Source organism: Xenopus tropicalis, chromosome 5 (assembly GCF_000004195.4).
Source record: "Xenopus tropicalis strain Nigerian chromosome 5, UCB_Xtro_10.0, whole genome shotgun sequence".
In the NCBI taxonomy this organism is placed as follows: Eukaryota; Metazoa; Chordata; class Amphibia; order Anura; family Pipidae; genus Xenopus; species Xenopus tropicalis.
Genome location: NC_030681.2, coordinates 115,438,833 through 115,452,218, shown reverse-complemented (window position 1 = coordinate 115,452,218; position 13,386 = coordinate 115,438,833). Strand labels below are relative to the sequence as shown.

At 35.9% G+C, this 13,386-nt stretch overlaps 1 protein-coding gene across 2 annotated transcripts in view; it reads left to right on the top strand.

The window, feature by feature from the left end:
* rsrc1 (arginine/serine-rich coiled-coil 1) overlaps positions 1-13,386 on the top strand; it is a 143,484-nt gene that overhangs the window by 39,820 nt on the left and 90,278 nt on the right. For both annotated transcript variants that reach the window (XM_012962980.3, NM_001016318.3), the window contains one exon: positions 13,098-13,134. In XM_012962980.3, the coding sequence (XP_012818434.1) occupies positions 13,098-13,134 (37 nt within the window). The remainder of the gene's footprint in view (positions 1-13,097; positions 13,135-13,386) is intronic.

The following is a 13,386-nucleotide window of genomic DNA, read 5'->3' as shown; positions in this document are numbered from 1 at the left end:
GTGGCCAGTCGGATCGCCTAAGGTGCCCGTCCGACTTGGCCCGCCTCTGTAAATGAGCCCCTGTATGTTTATGTGCACACCCACCAGTGCGGCAGTATATGATGGGGTTTTATACATGCGTTTTTATGATAGTAGTAATAAAAATGAATTGAAAGTGCCAGTTGGTAGTTAAACAACAACTTGAGGTTGGATTTGTCCCTTTCAAGCTTCCATACAGCTGCATTTAATACCCATTCCCAAGTGTGCTAAAGTTGTCTGTTAAACATTCCTGTGATGTTGCACCATGTATTGCTCATGTAAGCTTTTGCATTTAATAAACAATGGCAAAAGGACTGTGCATTTTTTGAGAAGGGCATCTTGCATCTATAAGGCTACTGTTGTGTGTCAGGACCCTTCTAATCTGTGCATGTGGAATCCAAAGTGAATGATACGGAACTGTGAAAATCCAGTTAGTGTGAGCTGTAATCTCTTTAGCAGTTTTAAGTAGTCAGAGGGACATTGAAATGCCCTGCAGATACTGAACTGAAGAGATACAGTAATCAGCAAGCCATGTACATAGTAGTGCGCTATCATGGGGCTGGAGTGCAGGAGCCTGATCACTCTGAGTGGCTAAACAGATAATCAAATTGACTTAAGCATTACTTGCAACATTTCATGTGTTAATTATATTTTATTGCTATTTACAGCAATTGGTTCAGCATGTTGCACTCACTGCTTATATACAGCATGCCCCTTCCATTTTCCTCCTTACATCTCATCTTAAAGGTCCTCTAATATTTGGACATGAGCTACTTATGTAACAGGCTTTATAAATGTCAGCATGGATGAAAAAAGGTGAGGTCTCAAACTAGCCTGTTTTTATTTTTTTTTTTTAAATTTAAATGTAATTATTTTAGTGGATGGGCTGTACTATGGCTTCCCAAAATCCTTTGGCTGCCTTGCAGAGCTAGGGTCCTAGGTTCAGTTCTATCTGCAGAAAGTCTATGTTCTCCCTGTGTCTGCATGGCTTTCTGTGGGGTACTCTGGTACTGTAAGGTTAAGGACACACAGAGCTACTTTGTAGCAGCTACTTGTCAGGGCTACTAAATGCCAGAAAATACCCTGTAGAGACAATTATCAGGAAATGATCAGCATTGTCTATTTTAAGGGTGAAGACACATGCGGGAAGTGACATCAGTAAAAACATACCATAAAGTGACTTGCAGTAAAGTGAACAATCCATGCTGCAAAGTGATCCGTGCAATAAATTATTATTAAAATGTTATAATAAGTTATAATAAGTGCATACTGAGTGCCATCGTACGATCCAAATAATTTAAAACAACCATAAAACATCAATAAAGTGATTCAGTGAAACAACCAATCCCATATTTTCATAATATGCTGCTTTGCATCTTACACTATGCCAGTTATCAGTGTGTACATAAAAACGTGAACAAAATTGATATTACATTAATACATGATTAATACGTACTGCTTTAGGGCCGTGGCAGACCGATGTGCCATCCCACCGGCTTGAATGTAAATCGCCGGCGGGAAATCGCGGAAGTTGCCTTGAGAGGAAACTTCATCGATTTCAGCGCCGCGTATGTGATCCCACCAGCGATTTACATTCTTGCCAGCGGGATGGCATTTCAGGGAGATTAGGAAAACCTTTCCTTCTGTGCATGATTTTGGAAGCCTCCCATAGGACTCAATGGCACTCTGCAGCTCCAACCCGGCCCAAGGAAAGTCTCCCATAGGAATCAATGGCACTCTGCAGCTCCAACCTGGCCCAAGGAAAGTCATGATACCGAAGCTTGAATGAATCCGAAAGAAAAAACACAATAATTGAATCAGATGCACAATAACCTCATAATCCAAATACAAAATTTGCACAGGAAAATTCACAGAAAACAGTTCAGGGACAAAGAGCTATTCAGGCCCCTAGGGGCCACACAGTCCAATTCGTATGTCCAAAATGCTTCCCTTTGTAGCAAAATGCGGTCAATGTCACCACCTCTTTGTAGGCCAGATCCACAGGGGACAATAGTTCCTTTAAGTTCTTGTTTCTTTTGTATCCAAACCGGATCCGTTTGCGATTAATTGCCATCAGTTTGCTGTCGGTTTTGACTATAGGCCAATGCAAATGTTCCACATAAAGTGCATCCTTCTATTCCTCCGTTATCCAGCCATGTACAAGAGCTTCATCGAGTAGTTTTCCAGGTTGTAACTCATCCTTTGTTAGTCGGTGCTTTGATAAATTAATTACTGTCTGTTCAGCGATGGCTTGTTCACCTGGCGGGGTGGTCTGCCACGGCCCCTTCCTTTGCTTGTGCTTTCGACCTCCACGTCGGTTTCTAGTTCTCTGCTTTCGCTCCCGGGTTGCCCGTTCTCTAAAAAAAAACGACGCGGCTTGTTCATGCACCGCCGCTTACTCTTCCGATTATGCGCTGTTGGATACATACCCGAGCGGCTTCCTGACATGATGCGTAATTATCATGCGTCTCTGCATTCCGGGTCTTCCCCCATGGCGCCAGCAATAAACATAGTTATCTTTATAATCCTGTTGTTCTCGGAGGAACTTTTGGGAATCCATAGTACAGCCTATCCCCTAAAATAATTACCCTTAAATTTTAAATAAATACAAATAAACAGGCTAGTTTGAGACCTCACCTTTTTTCATCCATGCTGACATTTATAAAGCCTGTTACATAACTAGCTCATGTGCAGATATTAGAAGACCTTTAAGATGAGATGTAAGGAGGAAAGTGGAAGGGGCCTGCTGTATATGACCAGTGAGTGCAACATGCTGAACCAATTGCTGTAAATAGCAATAAAATATAATTAACACATTAAATGTTAATAATATATATATATATATATATATATAAACATGAAATGATAATAACACATAAATGTTAATAATAATTTTCTTCAACCCTATACAGCTATACATATTTGTCATCAAGATTTTGTGATGCACAAGGTATTTTGCTTTTTATCAATATATTTTAGGTTTTACTGCCAGACCATATTTCTAGATTGCATTATAGTATTTAGACCATTCCCTTGGCAAAACGCAGGCAGCCTAAACAATATCATTGATTATTTTCTTGTCTTTTTTGCACCCTTGTTATAATTTTTTTTTCTAGTGGAAACAATTTTTCATTTTAAATGCAAAGATAAAATACAATTTGGTCCATGCCCTTTGGCACTTTACTGTTTATCTGCATGCTATATAAATCAGCATAATTTGTTAATTACAGATGGGTAGAGTGGGGACTGTGAAAAAAGATATATGGGGTGTCTCATGTTGGGTGGATCATACACATAACAAGATTATGTGGATAGTTAGCGTGTAGTACAGTCAGGGAACTGAGGTCCCTTTTTCTTAATATTATGACTTTTTGGCAATTTGCCTTTTTTTTTAACAAAACTTATTGGAAAGATCTCAGGCAAAGGTAGTATTTTATCACTGATTAGCCTGTGCATTTATTTCTTCATTCGTTCTGAATATTTGATGGGCTATTGTGAATCACTGCTGTTTATTGATTATCTGATATCTGGCTATGCCTCATCATGCCAATAATTGCATGTTTGCTGTTCCATGGCTGACAGAGTACTATTACTGTAACATCTACTTATTCATTTAAATCAACCTAAAGGTTCATATAGTATAATGGGCTTTATAATCCATTAACAGCTGGATTTAAAGGCCAAAGCAAGGAGGAAATTTGCTTGGGGCCTCAACTTCTGTGGAAAGATATGGCAGCCACCTGGGGAGGGACTTTTAGTAAATTAGCATATGTATGAAGAGTCACACAATCTTCCCTTTTGTTGAAAAAAAATGTGTCTGTCTCCTTTGATGTGTTGAATATCCTAAACAGAAAATATAACTTTGAACCTTGCTATAGGTGTCCTTGGGGTATTACTTCTTACTGTATGGGTCAGCATTTGTGACTTTTTTTGTAGCAGTGGCAGAATGGCATGAGAGGCTAAGTAAACAATTTACCATTTTTGAATGGGACTGAGCTGCTAACCTTTCCAACCCAAATATTGATTTAGAATTATGTAGATTCTTAATTACTGTTCAGAAATTGGTAAATATCTTTATGCTGTTATTGGAGGAATTGAGCAGGATTTAAAAGGGATCACTGCCACCCATCCAAACCCCAAGTAAAGCCATTATTTGTTACTTCAACTGGCAGCTGAATCTCCTTATTTTGAGTTACTTCCATTTTTGTGCTAAAATTTTTCCCCACAAAAAAGTGATATTTTTGTTGCCATTTATTATGCGTCAAAACTGCGACATATTTGAAAGAAAAAATATGCCATCTAAAACCTGTCAGGGTTATGTAGCAGTCAATAGCAGGTGTCAGTTTTACAACTGGAAGATCTTTCTTTGGTTCGTGGTTTAAAGGGTTTTCAGGGGGTCTTTTTTTTAAAGCTTTCTTTTGTGTGACAATAAAAAAAGTCTAGTCATTGTTTCAAAAATATGCTAATAAATGGGCCTCTCCGAGGTTGAATCACTGAACTGGCTTTAGTCTATAAATGAGTAAAAATGCCTAACTACAGTTGGTAAAAAGTGCTAGCCACACACTTTCAAGCAACAATAAGTTTAATATGCCACCAAAGATAGATATTTTTTATTTATTTTATTATAATAAAACATGATTTTGCCTTGAATCATATTTATAATTTTGTGTTGTAGTAAATGATTCTTTAAAACTTACATTAGATACATATATAATTGTTTTAAACCATTTCCTGGGGTTAAAACAAAGAACAGTGTAGTAATGTTGTCCTTTAGATATAGTTGATATTTTGGATGCTTTTAAGCCAATGGGCTGAATATTCATAATCATTTTTGAGCCTAGAGTCTTAAAGCTGGCAAGGAAACCATTTTGTAATGAAGTTTCATTAAACTATATACTTTTAAAATAATATTCTGGGCCGATTGCACATGAAATGATCTCTTTTAACCTCTTTTACCTTTTAAAAAACTTAAACCAGTTATGTAAGTCCCTAAAATCCATGTATTTGAGAGACAGTTTGCTTTTGGAATGCAAATTGGATGTTGGTTGGCATGCAATATTCTTTTCCCCTTATTTTTTATTTAATAGTGTTATTGCTTCTAACATCAACTGGAATGTTTAACTCAGGTATAAAGTTGTCTTCTCCAAAGAGCTGAATGAAATTACAGGCCCTAATTAATTCTCCATATCACTTGTCATTATGTTAAGTGTCCATTTTTAATGCTCGGGGCTGTAAGAACACAACATGGAATATCTCAGAACTATGGACGATATGAATACCAATTGTTTACTGATTTTTCTCCCATCTCTCTGGGAAACCTGCTGTCTGCCTTGGCTGAATTAAGTAGCATATAGCTTTTGTCATCTCTTATCCGAGCTGTGCACTTGTAAGGAAGTGTACGGATAATCGCCTAAATCTAATTAGGGGTTAAAAGAGGCCATGACTGTGATGTGGCAGTGAGACACCTTACTGTATCAATCCTGTTTGCATTTGAAAATAAGGTTGTCATATTGATTATTCAGATGAGCTCCCATTAGCTTTAGCTCAGCGGCTTGTATCACAGCTGAATCAGCTAAAGTCCTCGCTTTGCAAGAAGGACCCTTGCTAAGGGCCAATATTGTCTTGGTTGCTCATTTAGGAGTTTAAAAATAAAACCCCAGATAGCTTTATCTAGAGAATTAAGGCTTCCGCTGCCCACTAAAAGCTGTGTGTGTGTTTGTAGGGCTGTCTTGGGTATTCCTGACAAACAACGTATGGCTATTTAGCAAGAACTGCTAGAAAACATTAAAAACCAAAATCACTAAATAAAGTTATTTGCTTATAAGTCATGTTTCTGTGAATTGCAAACATATTCTGTAAATACTTGCTGCACTGGGCATCTTAATATCTTGAGTTTTTCCAAACTTTCAGTAATGGCTTCAAGATTTTTTTTAATTTTGTAAATGTCTGATCATTATGAATGTTGCAAACTGCATATGGATGTTTTCTGTTTTATACAATTCTTGAATTTTTATTCTATTCTCATTTTTTATTTCTATTAAGGCCCTGTGCTATCATTCTCCAGTGCATTATCCAAACCATAGCTTTTTATTGCCAGTGTAAGTGGTATTCTAGCCACCAGATAAATGGTCAGATTCTAGAAATTTGCGTAGCATAGTATAAAAACACAGAAAAATAAGTCATCTTAAAAATTAGAAGTTAGAACAGATGTCCAAGAATAAGATAAAACAGGGACTTGCAGCCTTTAAGGTGGCCATAAATGCAGATTAAAGTTGGCAATTTGGGTCCTAAAGACCAATTCGGCAGCTTATCTTGCCCGTTCATGGGGCCCTCCGACAGGCCTCCTTGACCGATATCTTACCAAAAAGTGCCCAGGTGTCGATTGGACAGGCTTGATTTTTCGTCAGATTGTGGGCTGCCTTGACTCATTGATGCGGTCCTCGCTTTGACTTTTCCTATCCCCTTTATTGCAATGTGATTTTTGGCCCTAGGGCCAAACTATCGCCTTAGCACAATATTTCCCACCCAAACCTTACTGTGTAAGGCCACCTTTAGACTTGCAGTAGTTGGTAGGAAATGTCATTGTAGTTGGTAGGAAAGGTACTATCTAGCCATATACAGATACCTTATTTTTAAGTAACATAATATAGCCTGACCATATAAAAATTAGGCAAAAAAAAAATCTTTATTTTATTTATTTATTTTTTTACTAGGAACATTGAATTTGAACTAATTAAAAAGTTTCATGTGTGTGATTTTTGTAGTCTTCTAATCCGACATCATCTGTGCATAATCATTTGGCTTCTTTTGTGGAAGTGATTATTTATTTTGCTGTGGTCGTGCCTCTTGAGATGCATAATCTGTGCAGGCCTTTAGCATTACTAAAGCAGCACGCTCAGGTGCCTTTTAGCACAGCGTGGGTTAATGTTTACTGAAGTGTTTTCTATATCAAATGCTTCTATTTTGCCACAACAGACTGAAGGCCTCAAGGAGTAGCAAGAGAATGGACACAGATGTATCCAAATATCTAATTTTGCCCAAAAGCAAGTGCCGGCAGATAAATGCCCATAAAGGGATTTCTTCCTTAAGCCCCGTGGATTTTCCTTTTTCCTTTTTTTTTGGCAACTTTTTGTGCGAGTCAGAAATGAAAAGCATTCATCCAGTGCCCTAAAGAACAGCCCTGTTGAATGGAATAACAGCGTAATGTAGTATTGAAAGCAGAATTGAAAGTGATTATCTTGTTAACTCTTGACAGTTACCGCCAGACTGAAAAAGAAGTGGCAAGCTTGATTTGCAAATGAATTAAAGCTTTTTCATTTGGTGCCAGCATCATCTTTTTATATTCTGATATGACAGATGCTATGTTCCATGCTTTTGTCCCTTCTTAGTCTAACACTTGCAAATAAAAAACAAAAGATTATAGTCATCATTTTATTTGCATCTTTTCTCCAGGAGTTTGCTCTTTGTGTACAAGTTTTTAATAATAGTAAAGGAAAAATTGGTTGTAGCTGGAGCTTGATTTTGCCAAAATAAACTAAACTTTTACCTATAGACCATCTGTTTCAAAGTTTCAGGATAGAGTAAGAGCCACAAGTAATACAGGGGCCTACATTAGAAGGGAGTGTAATATTATTATGCATCCATAATGTTTTTTTAGGGCTTGAACCATGGTGGTTGTGTTCTGACCAAGTTGTGTTGTATTTCTGGTAATTAATGCTCAATCCCAACAGATCTCTACACATAGATGGCAGTAATTTCACAAACACAGGAAAAAGACAACCTCAGGTACCACAACACACCAGAATAGGCTTAATCTGTTTTTTTTTTTAAACCAGCAACCATTTAACATCCTTAACATGTTGACATAAAATAATTAGAAACAGTAAGGGAAGACCAGAAATTGTTTAAAACACCAGTACCACCAAAAAATAAAAGGGGGTTGTAAGCATTTGAATATTATGTACTGTTACCTTTCACTGGTACAAACATGGTGCATAATTGGTGCAACCCTTTAATGTACTGAGCTTTGTGATAATGGCACATGAAGGTATTTTCAACACTTTGTCACCCCAACTATTTTTTGCTTCAAGAGAGAAGCTACAAAAAGCTGCAAATTCCCCCCTATTCAAAGTTAAAGGGAGATGCTGTGATTGTGCCTTGTTCTTGAGTAGTACAATAGTTCTGAAAGGATGTGGCTTGCAGTCCGTTTTCTTTGATATGTGTGAAGATACATTAGGGCAGGCGAGTGTATTGAAGACTTCTTACTTTTCCCATTGGTTATTTACTTGGAAACATAAACTCTCTTGAATCTTTGTTCTTTGACAAAATTATATAAGGCAAAAACAATAATATGATAAATAGTATTGGAACAGGTTTGTGCCCCCTTAAGTAGTTAGTGTTGTTTCGGGACTTACAATGTAATATTCCAAGAACAATTTCTTATAAGCCTGTTTTGTGTGCTGTGACCATGAAAACACTATTTAAACTCATTTCTTTGATCCTTGTTCAGGGTTCTGACTCTAAGTTCAGAACCCATGTAGCTATGTGTCAAATAAGTCTTCTGTATCACAGCCTGTGACTTCAGACAAGGATGCTCTATAGCTAACACTGACATAAAAAAAATTGAGCCTTCTTAGCATTTCTAGTCACCAAAAAAAGCCTTTCCATTTCAAAGACCAACTTCATCTTAATACACCTAATATTTTTGAAAAAGACTTGGGGTTGGTCTTATTTTAATTATATTAATTATCTGTTTTTATTAACATTTTTCAGCAGTTGCTAGTTGTAGAGTTATAGTTTGTAAATATAATTTTTGTCCCCTTTGATGTACAGATCTTAAATGTCTTCCTTCTTTAGTATTTCTTACATGGCAGATTTTTGCATTCATTTTATCTTTTTATGTTGATTTCTAAAATAGTCTGTCAAGAGCTGTAATAGTTTAAAATGTAATAACTACATGCCTTTTCAAAAGAGCCGGAAACCCCAGATTTTTAGGCGTTTGTTGTGTAAATACAAGAAATGTGGGGAGCCTCCTGCTTCTTATTGGGAATTCCAAAAAAAGTGATTGGAATTTAGGGCTGTGCCTATAAACCCATGAAGCCCATTTCATGGACAACTGGTTAGCAGCTTGGCCTTATTTTTTCTTTCAGCAACTTTATATATTTCTATTAATCACTGATGATTTTTTTTTATTGTTCATTGTTTATGAGTCAAAAGTGCAATGAATTATTGAAATATTAAATGTCAAATATTTATTTGAATTATTCAGATAATAAAGTATATCACAGAGGTTCTGACATGTTTCAAAGTAGTGTCTGTTTTTTTACACATATTTATTGATTGTAATAATTAAATTGGAAATGCCCCAGGATCTGCCTCTGTCCTCCCCTTATTATTTCTATCTTATCTAGATAAGATAAGATTGGAGATATCTGACCACAACATAACCTAATGGGCAGCTTTATGTTACACTTCTACATTTCTGTCTGTACCATCTCAACTACAAATTGCATGAACAACCCATGTCATTTTTTCAATATTATTACATTAAACCAAGTGGAATTTGATTGATAACCTAATATTCATCTAATGCAAAGCATCAATCACAGCCACTGTATTAATTATTTAATATTGCAGTCTAATTCAGAAATCAATGTGTTGTATGAGCGGAAGGGAAACTCTTCATTCCCAGTAGACTTAAGACAGAGAATGATTAAAAAAAAAAAAAAAGTAGTGAGAAAGAGACCTGCTCTACTCCTGTGTATTTGCTCAATACAAATCTTTATTAATTTGCCAATAATCTCTTCCTATTTTCTACTTCACGTCTATGTTATCAGTTTGGAGGCTTGTAATTGAATTAGGGCTGTTTTCAGCACTGGGGGAGAATTGCACAAATATTGATAAAGTCATGACAGGGACAGCACAGGACACAGACCACTAAATAACAGTCAGACACTGAAGCTGGGGACTTATCAGCCAGTGCTAGGAAATCATTTTCTCCGGTGTAGTAAATTGGCCTCATTAAAAAGGTTATTGGCTTCATTAAGAAGGCTACACAAACACACACACACAAACAAATTCCTTCATTACACTGTCCTTCTCTGCTGATATTTTTACTCTTCCAACTCTATTTGTAGTAAGAAACATGTAGTTCTTCACATTTACTACACTTGCTTATTTTTATTTTGAGATGAACATAAGAACCCTGTATATTAGAATAAAATCCAAATGAAATGGATATTATTATTCAGTTACCTAACAATCCTTCAATAAGGCTGTGTGTGAGCAGATTATCTTCCAGTATACATAAGATATTCCATGGAATGGATACAAACAGGATGCGATTCTGTTGCAATATCTATATATGTATAAATATATTATATGACCGGGCTACAGACTGTCTTCTGAGTAAAGTTTATGGGTTCCGTCTACTGAAGCAAAAATTCCGGGGGAAATTTCAACGTACACAAGTGTGCTGTGGCACATACTTATACGCAGTTTAAAGAAATATGGCACACACCAGCCTAAATGGGAGAAAATGATTGCCAGCAAACATACTCAGAATATGCTTTATGGTGTTTAATATACCATAAATATAGCAATATAAGTTTGTGCACAAAACAAATAAATGGCAGTTACTCATTCTAACCAACAATGTAATTTTTTAAGTTAAGGGCTTGGGTTGCCCTGAGTGCCATAGCTAGCAACACCACTGCCAAATGCAACTTTACAGTTGAAGTCTATCATATGCTAAAAGCTTAATGGTGAATGTTTCAATGATTAAAGGAACAGTGGAATGGTGTAATAATGGCTACAGTGTTCCCTTTGCTAATAAAGGTATACAACTCTTCAGGGCTGCTTAACATTTTTTTTTTTAAAAAAAAAAAAAAAGCTTGGGGTACATGGAAAAAATACATTATTAAATGGCAGAACTCAAAAAAAACCCCAAAAAGAAACGGGCGTAAACATTTCTGACACATCTTCTTAAATGTCATGTTTACTTAATTCTGCCACCTCATTTCAAACCACACTTAGGGGGTGATTTATCATGAATTAAGCTAAAAAAAACTTGAATTTAAGTTGTGGTTCAAAAACTCAAATAACTGGTGTTTACATGCAAACAGCCTGAAATCTTGAATGTAAACCTTCGCCATCTAAAAGCTTACGAGTTTCTCTAAAAGTCAATGGGATTTGTCCCAGGCAAAGTCATGGCATATTTTAAATTCAAGATGTTTGAGTTTTATTCTAGTTTGTAAACTCAAAAGTTTGAGGTATTCAAGTTTGTAAATTGATAAATAAGCCCTGTGCCCTATGCACTGTGTATTCCTGCTGAATCCTCTATGTCTTGTATATCTATAGAAAGGTACTTTCTGTGAGCATACCGTTATACCAATTCCCTCAGTTGTGCATTCTTTTCTTTGCTGTGTTAATATGAAAATAAACAGACTGAAAAACAAAGAACCCATTTAAGCTCATTTTAATGCTTTTAAAGTGTTAATTTTATTGCCTTTAAAGTGTGATTTTGAAATGCTGACGTTCAGAATGTTTCAAGCTGTAGCGTAGTCATGTATTGTGTTCTGCAAATAATGGGGGCCTGTCAGCTTCCTCTGCAACTTATCTCTGTTACACTGCCATTGGGTAATTAACTGCATTTGACTACTACAGGTATGGAATCCATTATCCAGAAAGTTTAGAATTACGGGAAGACCACCCCCATAGTCCATTTTAATAAAATAATTTGAATAATAAAAAATAATAAAGAATAAAAGAAAATGAGTAACATTTTTCTGTAATAGTAAAACAGTACCATTTATTTACTGGTAACTAAGCTGCATGAATCTGTATTGGTGGAAAAACAATCCTATTGAGTTTAATGTTTAAATAATTTTTTGCATACTTAAAGGAATAGTTCAGTGTAAAAATTAAACTGCAAAATATAAAAAATATTTGTAATATAGGTAGTATAATCTACTAACTAATAGTATATAATCTATAAACACTAGAGTCAACGGATGTCTAACATAATGGGCAGAACTCTAGTTCCTCCTTTACAGCTCTCTAAGCTGTTAGCAGTCAGTAACCAATCAGTGACTTGAGGGGGGGCCACAAGAGACATAAATGTTCAATTAGTTTGCATCTGAATCTGACCTGCATGCTCACAAACATACTGAACAGTCATGTCCCATGTGCCCCCCCCCCTAAAGTCACAGACTAACTAAGAGGTTAGAAAGCTAAAAGCAGGAAGAAGTGTTCTGGCTCTTATGTTAGACATCTTTTTGCAGTTTTATTTTAAATATTTTAGTTATATTTTAAATGTGCAGGTATGTGGACCTGTTATCCAGAATGCTTGGGGCCTGGTGTCTTCTGGTTAAGGATCTTTCAGTAATTTGGATCTCCATTCTAAAAAAAAATCATTTACACGTTAAAAGCACTTGGTTTGCCTCCAATAAGGATGAATTATATCTTAGTCAAAATGTTTAATGTTTAATTATTTGTTTAAAATGGAATCTACCTTCCTGTAATTTGGAAATTTTTGGATAATGGGGTTCTGGATAATGGGTCCTATACCTGTACAGGTATCCAGACCCCTTATCCGGAAACACATTATCCAGAAAGTTCCAAATTATGAAAAGCCCATCTCACATAGACTCCATTTTAATCAAATAATTCACATTTTTAAAAATGATTTCCTTTTTCTCTGTAATAATAAAACAGTACCTTGTACTTGATCCCAACTAAGATATAATTAATCCTTATTGGAGCCAAAACAATCCTATTGGGTTTTATTACTCTTTAAATAATTTTTTTAGCAGACGTAAGGTAGGAGATCGGAATTACGGAAAGACCCCTTATCTGGAAAACCCCAGGTCCTGAGCATTCTGGATAACGGGTCCCATATTTGTATTTGATTGTATAAATATGCGCCTAGTCTTTGTTATTGGTACATGTTTTCTTGAAGAGTATCTTTCATTATGTATAAGTCACTGACTGAGATATTAGAAAGCTAAAGGAAAACCTACACAAATGACGTTGGACAAGTATTTAGCAACTATTAAGAACTTTTTGTTCTTCTGTTACAGTGACTTGGTGAATATTAAAGCTGGATTAGAACATCTGGTAAGTTTTACATTACTCTTGAACATTTGCATTATCTTTGATATCTGCATTCCAAATGAACACTTTTGAATGAGCTTTGAATACTTTGAATCAAGAGTCAAATATTTCCCAATGGGTCGGCACACCATTATTTTGTGAAGGTGCTGGCTTTCATTTATTTTCCTATCTCAAGGGAATTTTTTTTTTTTTTAAATTACCTTTTTTTGATGTAGAGATAAAATAAAATGTAACACAATGCTTGCATTGCTGATT